The 24,956-nt window shown below is 38.6% G+C and overlaps 1 protein-coding gene across 3 annotated transcripts in view; it reads right to left on the bottom strand.

The window, feature by feature from the left end:
- Nucleotides 1-24,956, bottom strand: part of HERC4 (HECT and RLD domain containing E3 ubiquitin protein ligase 4) — a 132,726-nt gene that overhangs the window by 42,260 nt on the left and 65,510 nt on the right. For all 3 annotated transcript variants that reach the window (XM_075534773.1, XM_075534774.1, XM_075534775.1), the window contains one exon: nucleotides 9,746-9,865. In XM_075534773.1, the coding sequence (XP_075390888.1) occupies nucleotides 9,746-9,865 (120 nt within the window). The remainder of the gene's footprint in view (nucleotides 1-9,745; nucleotides 9,866-24,956) is intronic.

Below are 24,956 nucleotides of genomic sequence, written 5' to 3'. Positions count from 1 at the left end.
CCTGCTCGGAGCAGCCAATGCACACCATAGGGCTGGCCCCACCATGAGACATGACTACCCTCACTGACCCATAGTACCACAGGGAGCAACACTGGAGACCCAGTGCAGGAATTGTGCCAGATCTGACCCCACCACACCAGGGTGAAACACAGGTAATGCAACAGAGCAGCAAAGGGAGCAAAGCAATTAAGTCCCTGGGGAATACCAAAAATAGACTGTGGGGCCAAGGCATGGCACCCCATTAGACTCAACGGGAAAACACTCCTAAAGGTCAGCAAACAGACTTGGAATTATTCATAGGCTTTTCTTTTTTGGTTGTTTTGTTTGTTTTCTTTTGTTGTTTTGTTCGGCTTTGTTTTGTTTTTTTGTGTTACTGTCTCCGCATGTCAATCTAGATGAAATAAGGCGGGATGAACAATCCAGAGAAGAAAACAACAGTTCTGGGGGGAGGCATATCAACCAACCCAAGGAAAAGGGAACAAAAAGTGATTTAAAATAGATGGAGAGGGCGGCATAGGATGTCTGGTTGGACTTGATCAAGGACATTGTAGCCGAGAGGAATTACCGAAACCCGAATGAAAGGCCAAACAGGATAGTGGGACAAAAGGAATGTCAAAGAAAATAAAGGAAAGAACTAGGTGGTGGCAAAGGACATTTATCGAGGTCTAAATACAGGTATGCACATATGCAAATATATTTATATATCTAATAATAGGGAAATAGATCTATGTACATAAAGTTATATATTAAGTATTAAGGTAGAAGACATACATTGGGCCTTTACTCAAGTACTCCCTCAACGCAAGAACACTTTGTTTTAATAACCTACCATTCTGTGACGCTCACGTTCTCGACAAGATTGTTGAATACAAAATGGATGATAAGTAAATATGGTAAAGAAAGGTGATGGTGCCCAGCTATTGGAAGATATAGTGGCTGGGGTCTTAAAGGTTTGAAGATAAACAAGCAGCCATCGAGTTGAGAAGCAACAAAACCCATATGGAAGCAGCACACCAGCCTGTGTGATCATGAAGTCTTAATGGGATCAGGTATCAGGCATCAAAGACACAGAAATATCTTATCAATGTGGATGAGGGAGAGTGCAGAGTGGAGACCCAAAATCCAACTGTAGACAATCGGACATCCCCTTACAGAAAGCTCACACGGAAGAGAAAGGCCAGTCAGGAGACAGTATAGCACTGATGAAACATACAACTTTCCTCTAGTTGTTTAATGCTTCCTCCCCCACCACTATCATGACCCAATGTTATCTTACAAATCCGACTAGGCTAGACTAGGCTAGACTAGAGCACTGCACTGGTACAGATAAGAACTCACATTACAGGGAACCCAGGACAGATGAACCCCTCAGGAAGGAGAGTAGTGATACCAGGAAGGTAAGGGAAGGTGGGGGAGGAAAGGGGAATGGATCAAAATGATCCACATATAACCCAGGTTGGACAAAAGCAAAGTGAATGAAGGGAGACAGCAGTCAGTGTAAGACATGAAAAAAAACCTGAATATATTATCAAGGGTTCATGAGGGAGGAAGTGTGGGGGAGGGGGAAATGAGCTGATACCAAAGACTCAAGTAGAAAGAAAATGTTTTGAAAATGCTGACAACATATGCACAAATGTGACTGACACAATGGACATATGTATGGATTGTGAGAAGAGCTGCAAGAGCCTCCAATACAATGATTAAAAGAAAAAAAGTGCTTTAAAGCCCCCAATAAAATGATTTAATATTTTAAAAATGAGCGTGAGTTCTTAGAAAATATGTCATCTAAAGTCAAAGTCTAAAAAGCAAAAAAAAAAAGAAAAAGAAAATAATACAGCAAGAATGAACTCTTCTCACAAACAGTATAGCTTACAAAGGAATACTTATATACCTTAATTTTCTCATTTCATTAATTAAGAAACCCAACTAGGGAAGCTAAGTAATGGTGGTGTCATGACAAAGGTGCTCTATAGCTGCTAACCTACCTTCTTCCCATTTTCCTGGTGAACACGTCATGTTACTACTAGCACAGCATTGTCAACATTTAAAAGCCAAATAATTTTTTTAAAGTTTTATTTATTGCTGAGAATATATACAGCAAAACAAATCCAACAGTTTCTAAATGGGCAATTCAGGGGCCCTTAAATTTCCTATCTAGTCTTTTTTTTAATGTCAAACTTTTATTGTGAATTAGGTGGAGGTTTACATTTCAGAACACTACATTCTAATGTTTTTGAGTTATTGCTGCAAGGTCCTTAAAAAAGCATAATGCTCAAGGCAGTAATTCTTTACTAGTTCAGCTTAAACATACTGTTTGGCTTTAAGAAGACTATGGGATAATTCTGGTTTAATGTTTAAAGAAACCTATTTTAATTTAACTCCAAAGAATAACAATGATGTAGACACGTGGTCCAAGTAATATTGACTAAACAATAATTATGACATACATTTATAAAACATAATATCTAACCTGTAACTTTTAAAATTAGTTTGCTCCAGGAATCTTTATTAGGACCTGCTTTTATGTGATGTCTTGATGGTCTAAGGTACAATTTTTCAGATAAACGAATATGCCTTTTCTAAAAATTCTACCTTGAACCTTAAAATAATTCAAATAGGCTCATATCCAACCAAGACTTTTTCTATTTTATTTTAGTAATTTTTTTCTTAGACATACACTGATGATCATGTAAAGTAACTAAAAGTAAGAGAGGAAAAAGGGAATATTTTAGTAGAAGCTAAGGTACTTTTATACACAATTTTAGAGCAATGTTCAAGAAGAATGAGGAAATATACAAATGAGAATAATAAAAAGTTGAGAGAAATCATCAAAAAGAAGCAAAAAAGAGATATGCATAAACTCTTTCTCTTACCAGAACACAGTAGCACTACAATAGCTCCCTATGGAAATTCTGCTAGCTAAAACAGCTACATCCTCAAAGAAATTTAGACAATAGGTTCGAGGCCTACCAATTTTATGAACACAGAATTAAACCTCTTCTTCATGTAGTACAAGATTATTACTAACTAAAAAGAAATCTTATTAGCATTTCCTTAGCATGTCAAAATATAGGTAGTTTACCACCCGCATAAACACATAAACAAAACAGAACAAAAATTGAGTCCAGTGCCGTTGAGTCAATTCTAACTCATAATGACCCTCCCTGGTAGGGTACAACAGAACTGGTCCAAACAGTTCTGAGAATGTAAATCTTCACAGAAGTAGGCTCCCTCACCTTTCTCACGTGGAGCAGCTGGTGGGTTCAGAGAGTTGTGACTGTACTCAAACAGGCACCAGTTATAATTGTGTGGGATTTTATACACACGTGATATGGTTGATAAGCAAAAGTCAAATGAATAATACATCTTACATTTTATGATATATAAATTATGTCACTAAAACTTTAAATAAAGAAAAGCAAGAATTTCATTTAACTCAAAGAAAAGTACCAAGAAAATGGAGCTATCACAATGTAAACAGAGCTCAATCAAGAAATCAATCTGTACAAAACAACTCATATCAACAGTGCCTTAAATTCTATGTCACTGGATAACTTATTGATGTTATACCCCAGGGGAGAGGGGGTGACTGACAATGTTTTTCTTTTGGGTGGTAGGTGATAGTGCTGTTTGTTTTTTGTTTGTGGTAGTTTTAATTTTTGTCATAATGTGACTGCCAAAACAAACCAGAGTCAAACTTAGAACCAAGCAGGTGGATCCTAGGTTTAGGATTCTCACACTAATTCTAGGCCCAATTTAAGAAGTTGGTTCTTGTAACACGGACCCTGCTCCATATTCACCTTAACTGAAGTGATCATTGAAGATAAGAAAATAACAAAATCTTAATGTGATGAAAAAAGTATGAGCTTAAATTGTGAACACCCAATTTGTAGAAGGCTATGGAGGATGGTGGGGGCCCAAAATCCATCTGCAGATTACCTAGTCAAATCCTTTAGAGCCACAGGTGAGGGACTCGAACAGCTTTACTATCAGAAATTATTGTGAATTTGATTGTGGTGGATCAAACAATGGTACAACATGATATATGGTCTGTTGAACCCTCTGAACCTGACCTGAATTTCCTCTAGGCTCAAATATTTCTCATTTATTCCACATCAGAAATTTCTTCTCTAGCTTTTTAAATATTGTTTTCTTTCTTATTCTTTATATTTATATGATTATTTTCCTCTTTCTGTTTCATGTTGGTTTTGTTCTTTACTGTTTCTGTTAGGTTGTCCAGTTTATAATGTACCAAGGAATGGATGCCTGGAGGCAAAAATTGATGGCAATGGTTTATCAGGAACGGAGAGGGTGGGTAGGGAGCAAGAGGGGATTTGGGGAGGGAAAATAAATGCAGGAGTGGGGAAGGAGCATTAGAATTATTTGTGATGTATGTACAACTCTTTTAAAAAGTGATTTAACTATGAAAGTGTGTGATATGTGAATATATATCAAGAAAACTAGTGGGGAAAAACAACCTGTGGTTACCATGGATGGAGGACAAGTTTTAGCTTAGGAGGCATTGAATTTATGCTAATGGTGGTGGAATCGTTTGGAAAATGGTATCAATAATGGTTGTACAACACAAAAAGTGCGATCAATTGCACTGAATTATACATGTAGAAGTTGTTGAGTTGGTGTTTTGTTGTGCATTTTTGGCCACAATTTAAAAAAATTAGACAAATAACAATGTGTATAGGAAGAAGATGTTCTAAAATGGATTGTGTAATGACTGTTCAACTCTTGGTATGAATTGCATGATATGTGGATGAAGTTCCAAAAGAACTGGAGCTAACAGATCACTCTATTAGGATTCTACTAGATTCAAAGCCTGTGGATTCAAACAATGAACTGATCAATAACTGGATAAGGTAGCATTTTCATCTTTAATTTTCAGGGGGGAAAAATCACAGAGAAATTAAGTAATTTACCGAAGGATAGAACAAATAAACTCATCATTTCCCCTAATTAATAAAATACTCTATTTTCCTGTTTCATTTTTGTCCCAACTCCCAATACTTCATCTCCATATAGCTAACACATATTGTTTTAAAAGATAAATCAAATTATATCCCTATGCTTACTACCCTCCCATGACCGACATTAACACTTCAGATGAAATGCAAATTTTAACCCTAATTTACGAAATTCTATAACCCAGCACCTGTATAACCCAGAATCTATAAATTCTATAACCCAGCATCTGCTTTGACACCTCCCCCAAACTCTAGTCACTTTCATGTTTGAGCCATAAGCTCATCTTTCTAGTCTTTAAACATGGTTAGCAAATTAGAGTGTTGAAGCCTAAACTTTGGATATCTAACTACTTAAACTTAACCTTCTGTTGGTGTACACGGTGGGCTGCTAACCACCAGGTAAGCAGTTCAAACCCCAAGGCCCTCCTGGAGAGAAAGATGAGCTTTCTACTCCCATAAAGAGTTACAGTTTCAGAAACTCAGAGAGGCTGTTCTACTCTATCTTATAGGACAGAGGTTCTCAATCTGGGGGTGGCGAACCCTTTGGTTGGGGTGGGGTGTCGAGCGACCCTTTCATAGGGGTTGCCCGATTCATAACAGTAGCAAAGTTACAGTTATTAAGTAGCAACAAAAATAATTTTATGGTTCTGGGGTCACCACAACATGAGGAATTGTATTAAAGGGTCACGCATTAGGAAGGTTCAGAACCACTGTTATATAATAGGGTCACTAGGCGTCAGAATCTACTGGATGGTAGTGAGTTTAGCCATGTCTATATTACAACTGTATTTGTCTTACAGTTTTATAACACTATCCTACTACTTTGATGATCATGTGTCTAGTTATTAGGAACATGTATCTGGTTACCTAGAAATTAGTTTTGCTACATGGATCTATGTCAGAAATTTGAAAAAACAAAAACAACCTATAAAAGAAGAAAAATTGCTCTTTGACTACTGACTCTGCTTTACTCTTCTCTTTTTCAGGTGAGCTTGTGAAGGTTCGGGGTGCACACACGCCACCTGGACCCGAGGTCCAAGCTCCTTCTCAGGTCTCTCTCTCAGGGCACTCTTTTGGGATTTCCTGTGAATACCTGAAAATACCCTTTTCGTCATAAAATTCACTTGGATCAGAAATGTTCTTTCAGCATTAAGAACCAAGTTACACCACTCCAGAAACCTGACATATTTGGTGCCGTGACTCGGATACATAACTGGACTCTACCTTTGAGGTAAGTAGGCTAGTATAAAACCTTTATGGTCCCTGGAGCCAGGAGCAAATCTCTTTCCGTGTACTTTTGTTTCAGACTTCACTTCCAACCACTAAGAAGTTGAGGAGCTCTGGCAGTGGGGACTTTCTAAGTGTCAAACTTACAGGGCAAGACTTACAGTTTGAAACCACTAGCTTTCGTGGGAGGGAGATGAGATGGAGCTTCTGCCCCGTATATGGCTATGGACTTGAAGGTGGCCCAGTTAGCCTGGGTCCACATGTAAATATCAGTAATCATGTGCTCTGACAGGATGACTGCTGGAGTCTTTTCCCCTCCCCCATGTGCCTTCCTACTCTCCTACATGATTCCAGCCCCCATCACCATCTGCACCTCCTAAAGCCTTTCCTGTGATGCTATTGGAAGACTGGACTGTTGCCTGTGCTGCCTGCAGGCCCAGCACTCTGTTCCCAAGTGTACCCTTCCACCTTTCACTCCTTGTTGCTGCCTTCCTTATAACCTCCAAACTGCTGCTTGCTGGTGCTATTGAAATCGGTTGGACTTTCCGCAGGGGACCCATTCCTCCCCATGAATTCTTTTCTCTCCCCTAACTTTCCCATTTTACAGGATAGCTGACCGTGTGACCTCCTGCTGACTCACTGTCATGATGGCATCTCAAGATGGAGCCTCTTACTCCACCCACTGGTCTAACCACATTTTCCTGGGGGCGGGACTTATTTGCTAGCTAGTCCTTTCTGGTTTCCCATGGGTCCCTCCAGGTTTGTCTTCCCACCCCTTTCCAAGGCATTATAGATTAGCTTCCTCCAGCTTACAGATACACTGGGTGAAAGGGAATGCCTTGTTTTCGTGAGTGCAGCTCTGTTTTGGTTTGGTGTTTGGTCTTTGTTTCCTGTATGTTTATTTTTCCTTTGGACAAGCTTGGGCCAAAAGGTACTTGAAAGTAAGGTCATTAAACAATTGCTAATCTGGTCATATTTAAGACCATTCAAGAGGCATTTTAAACACAGTTGCGCCCCCTTGCTTATACAATTTCCCTGGAGTTCTCTGCATTCAAATTAACCCATTAGACAGGGCCCCCTCCCCTACAAAGGTTCTGATGAGACCATTCATAGCCAGTGTCCCCCTTTGAAGGTCTTGGTTAAGACCACCCATTAGCTGGTGGCCCCCTTTGAAGGTGCTGATGGGTCACACCAGCCAGTGATCTCTTTCAAAGGTCCTGTTGAGTCCCCCCCTATAAGGTGATCTGCTTCAAAGTTCCTTCAGATGCCAATCATAGCCGGTGGTACCTTAATGCCTGGGTTTTTTTTGTTGCATCCTGTTCATTGGATTGACCGGCAGACACTAACAAAGTACAAACTAGAATCCATCTGCAACTCCATCTGGCCCCAGTGCATTTTAGGTGATGGGAATCCTGGCCAAAGCATAGCACACTCTCCCTAGCTGCTCTATTACAGCAATATCCCATTAAGAGCAGCCCAGTGCCAAGAGACCCAAGCGATTATCCAGGTCCAAGGGGAGGAAAAATTATCCCCATGTGCCTTCCTGGAGACCTAGTTCTTATAAAAACTTGAAAAGGACAGGTTCCCCAATTCCCAGCTGCCATTAAAGTTCTAGGACAAAGTGGGTGGATCTCTCATTCATGGGTAAAACTGTGGAAACCAACGGAACCAACTCCCTCAGATACAGATCAAATGGAGCAAGATATAAGTACATCTGTGAACCATTAGACAGCTTTAAGATTGTTTCCTCAACACCCAAGACAGATGAGTGCTCTACAGAACACCTTACCTCAAATCTCCAAGTCTTTAAGGTAGCAAATGTTATGACACAATTCTTGTGTTTAAAGTATGTTTGCAAGATATGCCTGTCAATCCAGTGTTAACCATATCTCCTGAGATTTCCTTTGGAATCTTCCAGTATGAAATTAACCCACACTCTCATGGGTATTGCCATCCCCATAGCTCTTGCCATAGCCTTACCTAAACTGTTCACCTGTTTTGCTTCTTCCAGAGACATCAGATTACTCATGACACTGATCCAAGTTTGCCATCCCCAGGATCACCACTGCCTGGATCATATCAACTCCATCCACCATGGGCCCTGAAGTGGATAACAACACCTCCCAATAGAGCAGGAAAGCTGTGGAGCCAAGGCCCCATTTGACAGCAGGAAGTAGTCAGAGACTGTCGTCATCCAGTAACCTCAAAGATTTGGGTCCATAGTCCAGTGGGGAATGTTAGGTAGCTAGAATAGGGACTAAGGGGCATTGTCTCCCCAAATGCTTGCATAGGGCCACCACAAAGGGGCTCCAGAGAAAGCTCCAGATTGAGCATGCTCACACACAAGTCCCCAAGGCCCAGGTGGGAGAGCCACCTGGGTGCACAGACTAGGCCCAGACACATGAGATCACCCAGGTGCAATTAAACTCAGTCAATGAGGTCAGCCAATACATTCAACCATGCCTCCCCAGCTGGAGGAGATAAAAGCCTGCCACAGGAAGGCCAAGCCTCTTTAATTCCTCTCTTACTCTTCTCTTGTTCAAGTGTGCTCTTACAGGTCAGAGAGCAGGGGCACACATGCCCTGCCCGGGCCTGGGACCTGAACTCCCTTTCAGGGCACCCTTTTGGGATTTCCTGCTCTTGGCCCCTGGGGTTTCCTGTGAATACCTGAAATTTCCCTTTTCCTCATAAAAGTCACTTGGATTCAAAATAATTTTTAAAAACATAGGAAAGGTTGGAGTCCATGACCTAACAGCTCCCTTCTAGTAGTTCTGAGACACTGCTATAGAGTAGAAGGCAATCCTCAGAATGCCAGTTTCATGGACTCCAATCCTTGTTACATAATGAAAAGGCAACTTCATGGAAAATAAATGCGTTAAAAATCTTTTCACATTTATATTTTTCTTCTGAAAAGTGGAAGCTATTTACACCAGATTTTCACATAAAAATGAAATGTTTGCTTGCAAATTTTGCACAATATTTAGCTATTCTTTTGCACTGTTTTGATTTAAATAATAAAACGAGTAAAATAACCTTTGATACTTCAAAAAGAAGCAATTTTCTGTATCAGAAAGTAAAAATGAATTCACTGGAAACAATGTAATGTCTAGCAAATGGAGAAACAATATAGTCTAAGTCTACACAGACCATGGAATATTAAGTAGTCAGGAAGTAAAATAAAGTCTTGTGAATAGCACTACCTGAATGAACCTCGAAAACCTGCTGAGTAAAACAAGTCAATTACAACAGCTGAACCGGAAATATTTTCAATTACAGGAAATAAGCAAATATACAGAAATCAAAGACCATCAAGAGTTACCAAAGGTAGCAGCAGCAGGGGCTGAAAAGGGAGTTTTTGTTTGGGAGCACTGAATATATGTTACTGATGGTGAAATATTTTGTAAAAAGATAATAATGGTGGAGCAACATGGAAAATTCATTTCATTTAATTATAAATGTGGAAACCATGCAGCAAGTGTTTTGGACAGTATATTTTCACCAAAAAAGAAAAATGAACTCATACAATGCAACAGGAAACATACCATTCCATAGGCCTGTTGTTGGACCCAGTTGATATAATCATTTCTTATGTCTATCAATTCTTGTACTTCATGTATATAAAATTTATCATATTGTATAATCTGTCCTGTTTTCTCATTTACCTACAAGAAAGTAAAAGTATTATCAACATTAAATTTAACCAAAACTTAAGAGATTTTAAAAAAAATTTACACATAGAAAAAAGCTGTGGAGCAAGATCTTAGCTAATTTTCTCATATAAAAATTACTTACTGAGTGCCTGCTATATGTACAGTAACTGTTAGGGAAAACACAAAGATTTATAAGATGTGATATCTGCACTTAGGGTCTCACACGAGAGTAGAAAAAAGGGCATTTATGCAAGCACGGCATAGCACATATGTTACATACAAACTACAGACTTTAAGAAATGCAAAGAGGAACTTTAGAGTTGAGGACGGGACCTAAATAACAATAACAGCCCACACAGTAATTACCACTTAGTGCTATTCTCTGCCGGCATAGGCTATGAGGGAGTCGACGTAGGATAAATGTTCACAGGCGACTTCTAGGTAACTTACAAACAATGGAGTATCATCACAGAGATTACTTCCTTATTACAAAGGGAAAAACAAATGTTTACAATGGAGAGCAGCACCTTAACAAATGATCAATTAATCATCACCAGTACTGATACAATACAAAACTATGTTCCTTCTGCTATTAATACAATAGGAAGTCCACGATCATCTATAAAGCAAAAAATGGTTAACCTGAATCTAACTAAATCACTTGATAGCTATTTATAAGAAATACAAAGGATAAATAAGTTAAATATTGCCAAAAAGAGACTATCAAGACAAATTTGGATTGTGGAATTGTTAGAAAAAAAGTCAGGATTCTCCAAAAAGTCAAGATAATGGGAATGGATAAAAAGGTGGGAAGGTATTAATACTTTTTTTTATTAATACATTTTTAAAGTAAGAAATTCTGGTGCTGTTCTTTATAGATCTTCCTGCCATGATAATAATTATACACACTGAACAATATATATTTTAAAAACAACTACTTAAAGACACTGGTAGCCAGTAACAGTTAAATGGACCCCAATTCATAAAGACCCCATTCACGTCAGAGTTAACAGTGGATCATTTTTCAGAAGTAAACTATCAGAGTTTTCATTCAATATGCTTATGGATAGAATCAAATTTCCAACCTTCTGATTATAAGCCAAGTACATTAACTGTTTATATCACCCAGAGATCCCAAAGATAACTGTGGCAAACCAAAAACCTCAGTTTCATTCTTGCTTATATTGACTTCAGTATCCAAAGTAACAGCCAGGCATATTTTGATTCCAAAAAAATGTATATCTATCTCCGATCCTAGGTCTTCAAGTCTCTACTATTATAAATACAACCAAAAGTGATGAGGCACACATAAAAATAAAACAGCAAAAAAAAACCACAACAAACAGTGTTTGAACAAAAAACAGATAACAGATTAATACTCAAGTGATAACTCAGAGACTGGAGTTACAAGAAAGGCAGGCATAAAAATATTTTAAACTGAATGAAAATAAAAATAAAAATTCAACAAAATCTTATGGAATGCAACTATTTTCTTAAGGCTAAAAAAGATCTAACATCAATGATCTAAGCTTTCCATTTAATCTACTAAAAGAGAAAATTAAGACAAATAAAGCAAAAGCAAGGAAAAAAAGACAAAGTAGGAATCAATATTAAAGGTGGGAGAAAACTAACATCATCTTTACAAAAAGATTAACAAAAATGATAAACCACTAGCCAGACTGAAAACCTAAAAAAACAACAAAAACAAATTAACAGTATGAAAAATCGAGGAAAATAACTAAACATCTTAGCAAAAAATGACTCAAAAATAGTGTCTGGACAGAGCTGAAAACTGGCCACGCCAAATCGAGCCAAGACGGAATAACCAGGCCAAGGGAGTGAAACCTTACGTAACGGTACACAGAACACCACAAGAAGCTGACAAACTGTTTTCAGGATGCCTTGCAATACCTGCTGCCTCGGAAGGTTTCTCCACCCACAGGCACCTTCTTTTAAAAACCCTACACCCTGGCTACCAGGCGCGACTTCCCTGGGCTACTTGCTAGTCCATGGGACCTCAGGCAGAAGCTTCCCTTTAATAAAGTTATTTCTGTTTCTGCTCTCCCTTTGTGCTGTCAATTATGTTTATCTGCCTCCTTTAGCCTGTTTACCTTACTAATAGAAAATCTGAAATATGCTATATTTATTTAAATTAAAATCCTGTACCCAGAAGCCCTAAAACATTAGTCACAAATGGTTTCATTGGTAAAGTCTATTAAACACTCCAGAGGAAAAAAATACTAATCTTACTCGGTTTCAGAAAACAAAGATAATATTATTCAATTTATTTTTCACTTTTTTGTTTTGTTTTTAATCGTTTTATTAGGGGCTCATACAACTCTTATCACAATCCATACACACATCAATTGTGTAAAGCACATTTGTACATTCATTGCCCTCATCATTCTCAAAACATTTGCTTTCCACTTAAACCCTTGGCATTGGGTTTTTCCCCCCTCCCTCCCTGCTCTCTCCTCCCTCAAGAACTCTTGATAATTTTTTGTCATATCTTGCCCTGTCCAACGTCTCCCTTCACCCACTTTTCTGTTGTTCGTCTCCTAAAGAGGAGGTCACATGTAGACACTTGTAATCGGTTCTCCCTTTCCAACCCATGCTCCTCTACCCTCCCAGTATTGCCACTCACACCACTGGTCCTGAAGGGATCAGCCGTCCGGGATTCCCTGTTTCCAGTTCCAATCTGTACCAGTGTACATTCTCTGGTCTAGCCAGACTTGCAAGGTAGAATTGGGATGATGGGGGGAGGGGGGTAAAGCAGCATTTAGGAACTAGAGGAACGTTGTAGCTTTCATTGTTGCTACACTGCACCCTGACTGGCTCATCTCACCGAGACCCTTCTATAAGGGGATATCCAATGGCCTACAAATGGGCTTTGGGTCTCCACTCCGCACTCCCCCTCCTCATTCACTATGTTAAGAATTTTTTGTTCTGATGATGCCTGATACCTGATCCCTTTAACACCTCGTGATCACACAAGCTGATGTGTTTATTCCATGTGGGCTTTGTTGCTTCTGAGCTAGATGGTCGCTTGTTTACCTTCAAGCCTTTAAGATATCTTTTGATAGCCGGGCACCACCAGCTTCCTTCGCCACATTTGCTTATGCACCCATTTGTTTTCAGTGGTCATATCAGGGAGGTGAGCACACATGATTTTTTCTTCTTTGATGCCTGATAACTGATCCCTTTGGCACCTCGTGATCACACAGGCAGGTGTGCTTCTTCCATGTGTGCTTTGTTGCTTCTCAGCTAGAATGATGCTTGTTTACTTTTAAGACCACAGATGCTATAACTTTTGATAGCCGGGCACCATCAGCTTTCTTCACATTTGCTTATTCACCCGCTTTGTCTTCAGCGGTTGTGTCAGAAAGGTGAGCATCACAGAAAGCCAAGTTAATAGAAGAAAGTATTCTTGCATTGAGGGAGTACTTGAGTAGAGGCTACCTTAATACTAAACCTATTAATATATGCACATAGATTTATGCCCCCATCCTTATATATATATTTTTTTTCTTATGTACATGTCTTTAGCTAGACCTCTATAAATGCCCTTTGTCTCCCAGCTCTTTCCTCTTATTTCCTTTGACTTTCCTCCTGTGCCACTATCATGCTCAGTCCCCACCAGGGTTTCAGCAATTCAGGCTTCCCACACCCTTCTCACCACCGATTTGGATCACTTGTTGTTCCCTTGTCCCTGGGTTTGTTAATACCACTTCCTTTCCCCCCACCACCCCCTCTTCCATGTCCCCCGGGAACTGTAGGTCCGGTTGTTTTATCCTCCAGATTGTTCATCCAGCCTATCTTATTTAGACAGAACTGCAGAGAAAACAACATGCACAAAAACAAGACAGAGCAAAACCAAGCAACAATATACAGCAAAACAACACCAACAAACCAAACCAATGACAAAAAACAAAACACAAGAAAGGAAAGCTTGTAGTTAGTTCAAGCATTGTTGTTTTTTTTTTAATTTAGTGAACAATAATCTTTTTTGGGATTGTTATATTCAATTTATTTTATTAAGTAAAAATAATTGCGATATGGTTCTTCTAACCACAGTTTTGTTATGCTCATCAAAACATCCCTGTCTTTCTGATAGATATGGATTGGATCATATGATTCAGTTGTAAATGACAGTTAACAGGGTTAATTCTGATTGCCATCAGTTTCATACACCAAGTCATCTCAGCAGTATGCAGAAATATCTCATTACCATTGAGACAAGAGCCAGAAGTAGAGTGTATTCTTTGGACCCTGAAAGCCCTGTGCATTGAACTTCCTTGATCAAGGAAACAGCTTTAAGATTAGAGGAGTGGCAGGAAAGCAGCAGCAGCAGAACCAAGACACTGAGCATGAGACACAGTAAAACAGTGCTTTGGGGCAGAAAGCTAATGGCATGTCCATTGGGCAACTATTGTCAGCCCTAAAGGATCTTTGGAACAGTACCTGAGCACGGCACATACCAAGAGGCTACATGGCCTACCAATGGACACATCAGAGGAGACTGTTCTGACTCAACAATTGTACTTGAGCATTTCTCACATAAATTGCAACCTGTCCATTTCCCTAATATACCCCTTAATCTCGAGTATTGCCTATAAATTCAGTATGGAATTTACCACGAATGAGGGGAACCAGTGGAAGAGTGCAGGGAAAGTGTGCCATGCATGGGATGAATGACGAGTGTGAGAATAGCTTACAAAGGACGGAGGGTGGAGGCATGTATGATCCTGCCGGTGGCAATCAACCTTGGGAACTAGAGGTAGTTAAATATGGCTCCCACATCTTTTCTTTGATACCCAAACTCACAAGAACAATTTAAGAAACAAAAATGAAAATCCTAGTCATAAAATCCTTCATTATAAAATATCAAGAGAGATTCAGCTTATACATACACAGGTTTATTCCATACAAAACATGTTCAAACATGTCTTTGCGATCAATGCATGGGTGTAATTAAGTTCTCTCAGTAAAATACTTGACTTTGTCTCATTCAGGTGCAATTAAAAATATAGGCATCCATTTTGTGCCATGGATAAAAGTAACTGTGGTGCTAAGTGAAGTGAGTCAAGCACAAAAGGACAGTTACAACATGAGTCCACTGAAGTACGCCTAAAGAAAAAAAACTGAGGCACAGGGGAAAAGCTGATATATATATATATATTAGACATCCTTGTGGTGAGGTCGAGCAACTAGGGCAGGGGCCAAACCCAATCAAGGGATACATACAACAGTCAACTGAATGAGGGAAAAATAAAGAAAAAAAAGACATGAGTGGAGGGGGGGGGGTGTAGCAGGACTCTAATCCACCCAAGGGGAGGGTACTGTTTGTATCTCCAAGTAGAAGAGAGAGACCAGGCCTCAACCCGATGTGCCATGCAACATAGCAGCATATATCAGGGAACCAATAGAGGTCTGTGGGGCCAGTCCCAACCCCTCAGAAGAATGCAGTTCAAAGGATAGCACTAGGGAGAGGGGCACATCTGATTACAGCACACGGGAGAAATGCAAAGGGTTGAAGAGGGAGAAGAGGATATCCTGGCCCACCAAGTCACGAGGACGATGTTCCTGCTCAGAGCAGACAACACACGGGGAGGACCTTAGGGCTGGCCCCAAGGGACACGGTGTCCCTCAAGGAACCATGGCACCTTGGGGGACAGCAATAGAGGCACAGTGCAGGAATAGTGCATGGTCTGACCCCATCATACTGGGGTGAGCATCGAGGGCATGCAGCAGGAGAAGCATTGTGTTTGTTTTTTGCTGTTGTTATTGCTTTGTTGGTTTAGACTTCCTTTGTTGTTTTACTTGGCTTTGCCTGTTTTTTTGCACTTATTAATGTATCTGCATCTCTATCTCGATAAGATAGGTGGGATAAATAATTCGGAGATGAAAAGAACGTGAACAATGGTTCCAGGGGGATATGGGAGAAGGGGAGGTGGGAGAAAGAAGGTGATACCTTCCTGATATGATCACTGAAGACAAAATAGGTACATAAGCAAATGTGGTGAAGAAAGAAGATGGTGCCCGGCTATCAAAAGATATAGCATCTGGAGTCTTAAAAGCTTGAAGACAAACAAGCGGCCATCTATCGCAGAAGCAATATAGCCCACATAGAAGAAGCACACCAGCCTGTGTGATCATGAGGTGTTGATGGGATCAGGGATCAAGAATCTAAGACCCAGAATATAACTATACCCAATGTGAGTAAGGGGGGTAGGGATGGAGTAGAGATCCAATACCCATCTATAGATAATTGGACATCCCCTCACAGAGGGGTGACCAGGAAGAGATGAGCCAGTCAGGGTGCAGTATAGCACCAATGAAACACACACACAACTCTAGCTCTTTGGTGCTTCCTTTACCCCATTATCATGACCTCAATTCTACCTTACAAAAGGGATTAGGGCAGAGCACGCACACTGCTACAGATAAGAGCCCACAACACAGAGAATCCAGGATAGATAAATTCCTCAGGGCCAAAAAGGAGAGTACAGATAACAGGAGTTTAGGAGAGGGTGGGGGGAGGGGGGATCGATCACACGTATCAATCTAGAATTCTCTCCCAGATGGATTAATAACGGAAAAGTAGGTGAGGGGTGACACAGGACGATGTAACATAAGGGAAAAATAATCCGTAACTTATCAAGGGCTCATGAGGGAGGGAGGGGAAGGGAGGGAGAGGGAAGAAATGGGGAGCTGATATCAGGGGCTCAAGTGGGAAGAGAATGCTTTGCAAATGATGATGGCAGCATATGTGTAAATGTGCTTGACACACTGGAGGAATGTATGGATTGTAATAAGAGATGTAAGAGCCCCCAGTAAAAGTACTTTTTAAAAAATGAGTGGTTTCATATACCAATTTTTAACAAAAATTTGGACATATGCCCAAATCATTAGCGCTTTAAAATTTTTACAGGTTATGTCACCCCCACATAAAACATGACTCAAGCAATTAAAGGAAGTTTGGGAAGACCTCAAGAATGAACCAAGACTATTAAATCTGGATCAGTGAAAACAAACAAACAAACGTGAAGTCCAGAAGATTCACAGGGAAAATGATTATAGAATTACCATTGTGATAGCTACTGCAGTTGGGTTCTCAGATGACTTAGCATTTTAAAATTTTAGTGATTACCTTGGCCTCAGAAAGCTTTCAGGCTGGCAGGTGCCAACTTTGACACACAATGATGAGCTAGCTCAAAGAACTCATCTTTTTTATCAGTCTTTTAAGGCCAAGTTAATAATGACTGTTTTTATGGAAGAAATTGTCACCAAAGACAACTTTCAAGTTTGCTACTAATGTGAATTAAAACAGTGGCTTCCAAGAGGATCTGCTGGGCAAGTTAAATCTAAGACAGAAAGCAAAAACATCAATTCAGAAAGTTGTAGGCTAATGTTTAAGGATCTCAAAAAGGTATCTTTTCACATTATCTCAAAGAACACAAAATAATCACAGGGGTTTATTATGAAAAAGTTTGTTTTTTTTTTTAAAAGAAAACTGCATTTGCAAGAAAAGACCAGGAAAGCTGGGCCAAGGAATTTCTTTTCCATCACAACAATGTATACCTGCTGCTCCTGTTTTAAAAACTCTAAGGAGCAATTTTGTTCTATAGGCTTGTGATGAGTCAGAATAGCCTTAAGGCAGTGAGTTGGGTTGGGATTTTTAGTTAAGGAAACTGTGTCCGGGACTGAAAAATAAGTATCCCATAAAGGAAATTGAATATGTCTGGGTAATATGATATTGTGGAATTAAAAATTAAATTTCTTAAGAAAAACATGATACTGTAATTATATATAAAATCATATATGAAAATGTCCTTATCGGTGTCTTTAAATTTTTGTTATGAAGCTATTAAAAATTTAAAGTATTTTGAAATGAAAGTTTGAAGAAAAATATTCTAGACAGAGAAAATGGCTGAGCTAAGAGGGCATAAAAATGTGCATGTACTTGCTGTAGTTAAGTTGCTGACACAAGGAACATGAAAGGCCCACAGCACAAACTGTCCCCACTACTTCACTGGGAAGTAAGCCCAGCTGGACTTTAGCTTAGGTCTAGGTCAGCCACCCTTAGTCAAGTCTCAGGTTGAAGGAGGACCCATTGCCCAAGAATGAGAATAAAAGCCCATTTTTGTAAACCAAAAGTGTCTTCTTGGTGGTGCTGTGTTTAAATGTCTGGTTGCTATACCAAAGGCCAGAAGCTTGACCTTTTCAGCTCCTCCACACAAAGATGTAGTAGTCGGTTTCATAGAGATTTATATCCTTTGGAAGCCTGTGGGGCTGTTTTATTTTATCCTAGAGTTGCTAAGAGTCAAAATCATAACAAAATCCACTGAAGTTAATTTTGCACACAACAAAGCAGATTTTATTGTATGCAATGCAACAAAAGCAAATACATGGGGAAATAACAAAATATGGGGTGACAAGAAGTAATGTTAAGTAGCAAGAAACAAGGACAAGGGGTTGCTCCTCTCCATGCCTGAGGGCCCCTTACAGAAGGTTAGAGGAGAATCAGGCAAGCCCTTAGGCAGCCATAAAGTCGAACTGGGCATGCACCAATTGAAGCCAGAGCCAGATACCTAGGCAGCCCCAACTAGGCCCAGGTGGGCTTACTTAGTCAATGGGGTCAACCAATACCTTCGACCATGCCATCAGCCAGAGGACTCAAATACCTTGACAGCGAGACTGCCCCGGTCTTGCCCTTTTTCTTCATCCTTTGGCCCCTGTGTCCACTGCACCCTGTTCAAGTCTCTCTGGCCTCAGGCTACCACGTGTGGGTGTTCAAGGATTTTAAAACCTGAAACTTCTTCCATCCTTTAAAAAAACCCACTTGGATCACAAACCAGGCTTCAGCGTGAATTTTTTTTCAAAACTATGTATTTAAAATTTTTTTAGAAAACCACCTTATCACCTTCAAAGTCCTTTCCATTACACTTAATACTTTTGTCAAATCTGTAATGCCATTCTTGGAAACACTTTTCAAACTCATCTGTTTGGATGGCTGACAGCACCTCCCTAAGTTTTTCTTCACCTCTTCTATATCCTCAAATCACTGTCCTTTCATGTCCCGATTCATTTGTGTAAATAAAAATAAGTTACACAGAGCGAGGTTAGGTGAGGAAGGTGTGTAGGGCGAGAGGCATCATGTTTGTTTGCCAAAAACTAGCACACTGAGATGGCTGTGTGAGCACGTACATTATCATCAGGCAAAACCAGTCCCCCATCTGTAACACATCAGGCCTTTTTTGTTTCGCAATCTTTTCAGAACCTCTAAATCAGTGGTTCTCAACCATCCTAATGCTCTGACCCTTTAATAAAGTTCATGTTGTGGTGACCCCCCCAACCGTAAAATTATTTTCATTGCTACTTCATAACTAATTTTGCTACTGTTATGAATCAGGAAACCCTGGAAAGGGTCATTCGACATCCAACGGGGTCGTGACCCACAGGTGGAGAACTGCAGCTCAAAATAGAAAGCTTGACTAATAGTCGGACCTGTGGAACAAACTTCAAATCCACTGCAAGGCGACATTTCTACTTGGGAAGTTGACAGCTGTCCAACACGAGGTTTGTCATCAATGACATTTCACCTTTGGTGAGATAAGAAAACCACTCATAGGCTTGAGTTTTTCCCACAGCTTCTGCCACATTTTTTCCCCTGAGTAGAAAGCAAAATCTCATAGCTGCATGCTGTTCTGTTAAATCAACCATCACAAAAAACAAGGTTCACGTGAAAGTGCTTAAGGACAAATTCACTGTGACCAGAGAGAACATTCCCAGGTGCCACCACTGGGTACACTAAGACTGAGTTGCTTGATGCTCCCTCAGCAGGAAAAATGCCTACTACAAAAGCTCCACTACTCCCAGCACAATTCCAGTTGTTTTACCTCCTCTTTTATGTATGTAAGAATGAGTAGAGAGGCTAATGGTAGGGAAATGATTCAGAGTTACACAACGGTTTCTAGATAGTAAACACGGATGCAGGGGTACTGGTAGTTAATTAAAGACCACTTCTAGTATTTCAAGCCTGGATAACTGAAGGGGGGAAAAATGCTGGTAACACATTCACACACATATAACCTCCTCCCTGGGGATGAGGTCAGACAGTGTAAGATACAACAAAATAATAATTTATAAATTATGAGGGAGGGGGAAGTGGGGAGGGAAATTATGAGGGAGGGGGAAATGAGGAGTTGATACCAAGGGCTCAAGTAGAAAGAAAATGTTTTGAGAATGATGATGGTAACAAATGTACAAATGTGCTTGGCACAATGGATGCATGTATAGATTGTGATAAGAGTTGTATGAGTCCTCAATTAAATATTAAAAAATAGCTTTATGTTTTGATACTTTGCAGCAATATCTTATCCTCGTATATGCATATACATATAACAAAGAACATAAGAAGCAAGGAGGAAGAAGAAGAAAATGAAAGGCTCAAAGAAAAACTAGTCTACCAGGCTAATAGCTCATACATACCATGCCCTATTCTAACCTGAGACCAAAAGAACTAGATTGTGGTGCATGGCTATCACTATTGACAGTTCCTCCCATGGACACAATAAAAAGAGTGGGAGAAAAATGTTCAACAGAACTATACTTTCTATAAAATGTCATTCTGAAGACCAACTTGCAGCCAAATAATAGATTGGTATATAAAATAAATATTATCTTTGAAAAATGCACTCTACTAAACAATCAATAATCTAAGACCAAACAGGTAACATATACCCAAAAGCAGAGAAGAGAAGCTGTGTCCATGTAAATAGAACAAATACAAAGGAAATAAGGAGAATGCTGGCAGATGGTGAACACTATAATCAATGGCAGAGAACAATCTGTACAAAACTTGCTAAATGGAAACCTAATTTACTATGTAAACTTCCACCTAAAAGTACAATAAAAACATTTTTAGAGGGTTTCTATCATCCCTGTGCTTTTCAAACTTTTGCCCTACAGGAGCTCTCTCATGGAAAAAGAACAGACACTTACCACGGCCACTTTCCCACTCCCTGCCACACTGGACACCCAATCTCAGAGCACGCACATCCAGACGACACGCTAACATTTTCACCAAAGCACACATGTTGCTTTAAAATGCACTCCTGTTTTATGCATCAGTAACACATTAAGAGGCATCATAATGAACCACGAAACATACTTCACACACATATCTCATTTGATCTTTAAAATAACTATGAAAAAGTGATTTAGATGTCACTGCTCTCATTAAATGGATGAATACACTATGGCTTCAAGTTCAAAATAATATCACCAAAGTTGCACAGGTGATCTGAGTCATAGATCTCAGGCCTAATATATGTGAATTCTTACTAAATAACTCCCAAATCCTATTCCATTAATGCATGTTCAAATATTTATTTTATGCAGATGTTTACATACAGCGTATAAAAACATGTTTCTACTTATAAAAATATTTTAAATTATTTATCAAAAACCACCAATGCTTGAGCATGCATCTTACTCTTGAGAGTATAAATAATGCAGGTTAAAATGCCATCTATTCCATAATTCGGCTTTCATTTTCAAAGTTCTATCTATTCACTGACAAAAACATTTTGAATTCTTTTTTTGGTTGTTTTTTAAATATGTTTTCATCAATTTACATTTGTGATCAGGGAACTTATTGGGAGAAAGTGATTAGACTAAACTACTAATCTTAGCTTTTAAACAAAATAAAGCTACTAAGTTTACATAAGGATATGAAAACCTTAGTGCAGAGATAAAAAAAAATGAATTGGGCCAAATCCTGCCCATGTACTCTTTTTGTAAATATAGTTTTATTGGAACACAGCTTCACTTAGATATTGTCCCGGTTAGAGTTGAAAGCTGAATAAGCTGCAACAGAAACAATACGGTCCACAGATAAAAGATTTACTATCTGGTCTTTTACATTTAAAAAAAAAAAAAGGTGGCCTATTGTACTGAATAAAGATACAAAGTATTTTTCACTGATTTTAATCAACTAAAATTACTAGCCAAATGCCTTCTACTAAAAAAGCACACACAACTTTTCTCCTTCTAATAATGAGATTTATAAATGTATACAACTAATTTTAATTCCAATCTAAATTTAGTGATTCTTCTAGAAACACATTCATGTGCCATTGATTATAAAAGGCAAACCAGTTTCCTTACCTGGTTTCAGTTTGCAGGTACTGCAAATATACAAAAAATAAGGGTATTCTGATATGACATTTAAATTAAAATTCAGGATTCAGAGACCATGTTTGCTTCAGGAACAATAGATTGATCTCAGCTAAACTTAACCACAAGGGGAAGGTGGAAGGAAATATGACTGTGAGTTAGTTATAATGATTTCATAACTACAAAAAAAACACCTAATCCATAACTACAGAAAAAAATGTTAACGCTTTAAAAATAGTGAAATTAAAAACTGAACAGAAGTTTGCCCCAAAGGGCTGACACACAAATTTGAATACAAAATCAAGAGTTTTAAGAATTAAAAGCCAATTCAATTTGTATGGAAGAAAATGATCTATTAAAACATTTTCTCTAGGAAATTCCACTCCTGAGTTAAGTATTCTGAATTCTATCCGTACATTTTCCCTACTCTAAAATTTATGATACTATATCCTAAATGCTTATTTACCTATATGCATACAACCTTTCCACACTAAAAGCTCAACAAGGGCAGAAATCACATCTTTTGCTTACCACAACCCTAATGTCTGACATAAAGATAAACACATAGTAGGCACTCAATAAATATTTGCAAAATGAATTTTAAAAGAAGAAAGCATGTGGTAGAAATTCAATACAACCTACACATTACATTCCACATCATTACCTAAAATACGTAAAACAAAACTTATATATGTTTGATCATAACACTTCTATTTCATATTTTAATTAGTTTAGTGTTCTGGCTTATAAACATCAGTTCAGGGCTAATACATGGTGAACATTATATCCTCTGTTTAGCTTTATTTAAGGGTTCTTTACAAAAAAAATTGTTTCAATCACTGGTTTAGGAGATCAGAATATTTGAAACAATTAGGCTAGACAGATACAACTAAGTCTTTTTTGGGGGGAGGGGGGAACATACTGTATCTCTACAACATACAGTGTGAAAATTCAGAAAGTACTAATAACCCAATTACTTGCAAATAAACACTTTCATCTAAAAACAATATCCATTTTCTGACAGCAGGTATCAAAGTATCTTTTTTATGCCATTTGAAGCACTAGAACTGACTTTTAATTCAAAAACAGTCTAAAGCACATGACATAAGGGAGGATGAAGCACATCTATAGACACTAAATCACTAGGAAATGGTCTACTTCCTAATCCTACTGAACGGTTAAGTCAAGAAGTAAACGGTTTTAGGAGATGTCCCAAAATTGTTAACCATGGAGCAAAGGAGGAATAATAAGCCATCTTTGAAAAAAATAAGTTTCTCATAAATAATTTGGGTTCCTCTGGTGAGGAAAATGAATTATGGACAGCGAATACTTACAGGTATCTACTTTTGTAAAAACGCAAGGAGTAGCAGAAAGATGACTGCCCAAAGGATTAGCAGAAAGAGATTCTAAGAAACAGGTACATGATTGCACTGTTTTCAATATGCAACTATTTGAAAAAAGAAAAGGTTTTCTCCTAATCCAAACGAATCAGGTAAAAAGTACTGCTTTTCCACCATTTGGTAGTGGATGGTGATAAAAATATGTATAAAAATTAGAAAAATTTAAAAGCATTTTCATACAAATATGATTTGAACAGTATCAATCCTAGAATACTATCAAGGGCAGGTATTTCATCATTATTTTATTGGTAATTCTTCATTTACATATACGGTAATTCTTCATTTACACATTTGACTGGAAGCAGCCCAGATAGTTTTCATTCATACTACAGGGTCCATGACACAATATATTGCTATTTACAAATATGAACTTCTGGGCCGAACAGCCTAAAATAACAGTAAAACCTCCCCTTCTAAACATATCATATTACTATATCTGTTCCTAACATAGAAGAATATTAGAAACACCAGAGACTTTGGAAGTAAATTTTGATTTCAACTCAGCTACTTACTCATTTATGATCTTTGATTTTCTAGTCTATAAAAGGGGGTAACAATAGAAACTATGCAGGGTCCAAAAGGTCAATGAGTAATATATATAAAGTGTTTACATAAAAATTAATGTACAAAAGAGGTTTTGATTCAGGTTATTGTTATCATTCAATAAATCTTTATTTTCCTTTCCCTTCAATAGCAAAAAGTTAGTGTCCTTGATCTACCACGACTCCTGTAAATAGGGACTCTGCAGATGAAAATCTCAGGAGAGATCAAAATTTTTGAGCTACGTCACTCATTCACTGTAAGTAATTAAGTCAAAACTGACTCACAGGAACCCGATGAGCTTCACGGATAACCTCAATTACTTGCTCAAATCCAGTCTACTGAGGTGAGGTGAAAGGAAAATGCTTCAATTTCCTCCCCTTTTCTACCTTCCATTTTAAGTGTTACAAAAAGAAAACTTTTTTTAAAAAAGGGAAAGTACGTTTAAGAAGAAGGAGGATAAGCAGAAGGAAGAGATTCAGACCTGACAGCTGTAAAGACAGTAACTCGACAGGGGCGTGGCAGGGGGACGGGGATGGACAGCTAACACAGTGAGTGCAAGAAATGATCTGGAATGGACTGTGGTGATGACTGCATACATATTCATTGCATGATTAAGTTATGATATACAAGAAAAAACATTGATACATATATATACCTACTAATAACAAACACAGACAATAAGGGTTGGTAAAACTGTGTGCAAATTAGAATGTGTGTGGAAGTTTATATAAAAATTTCTTAGAAACAGTTGGCAACTCCTCAAAAAAGTTAAATATATACTTTTCAACTGAGCTTTTTCTATGTTTCGTTATCGGTTTTTTGTTGGTTTATATTTTTCTTATATGAAACCCAAAAACCAAACTCCAAATTTACTGCCACTGGGTCAGTGATGACTCATACCGACTCAATAGCACAGGACAGAACTGCCGCTGTGAGTTTCTGAGACGTTTAACTGTTTATGGGAGTAGAAAGCCTCATCT

The sequence above is a fragment of the Tenrec ecaudatus genome, chromosome 16 (genome assembly GCF_050624435.1).
Source record: "Tenrec ecaudatus isolate mTenEca1 chromosome 16, mTenEca1.hap1, whole genome shotgun sequence".
In the NCBI taxonomy this organism is placed as follows: Eukaryota; Metazoa; Chordata; class Mammalia; order Afrosoricida; family Tenrecidae; genus Tenrec; species Tenrec ecaudatus.
The sequence above is the reverse complement of the archived record's forward strand: the minus strand, read 5'-3'. Positions and strand labels throughout refer to the sequence as shown.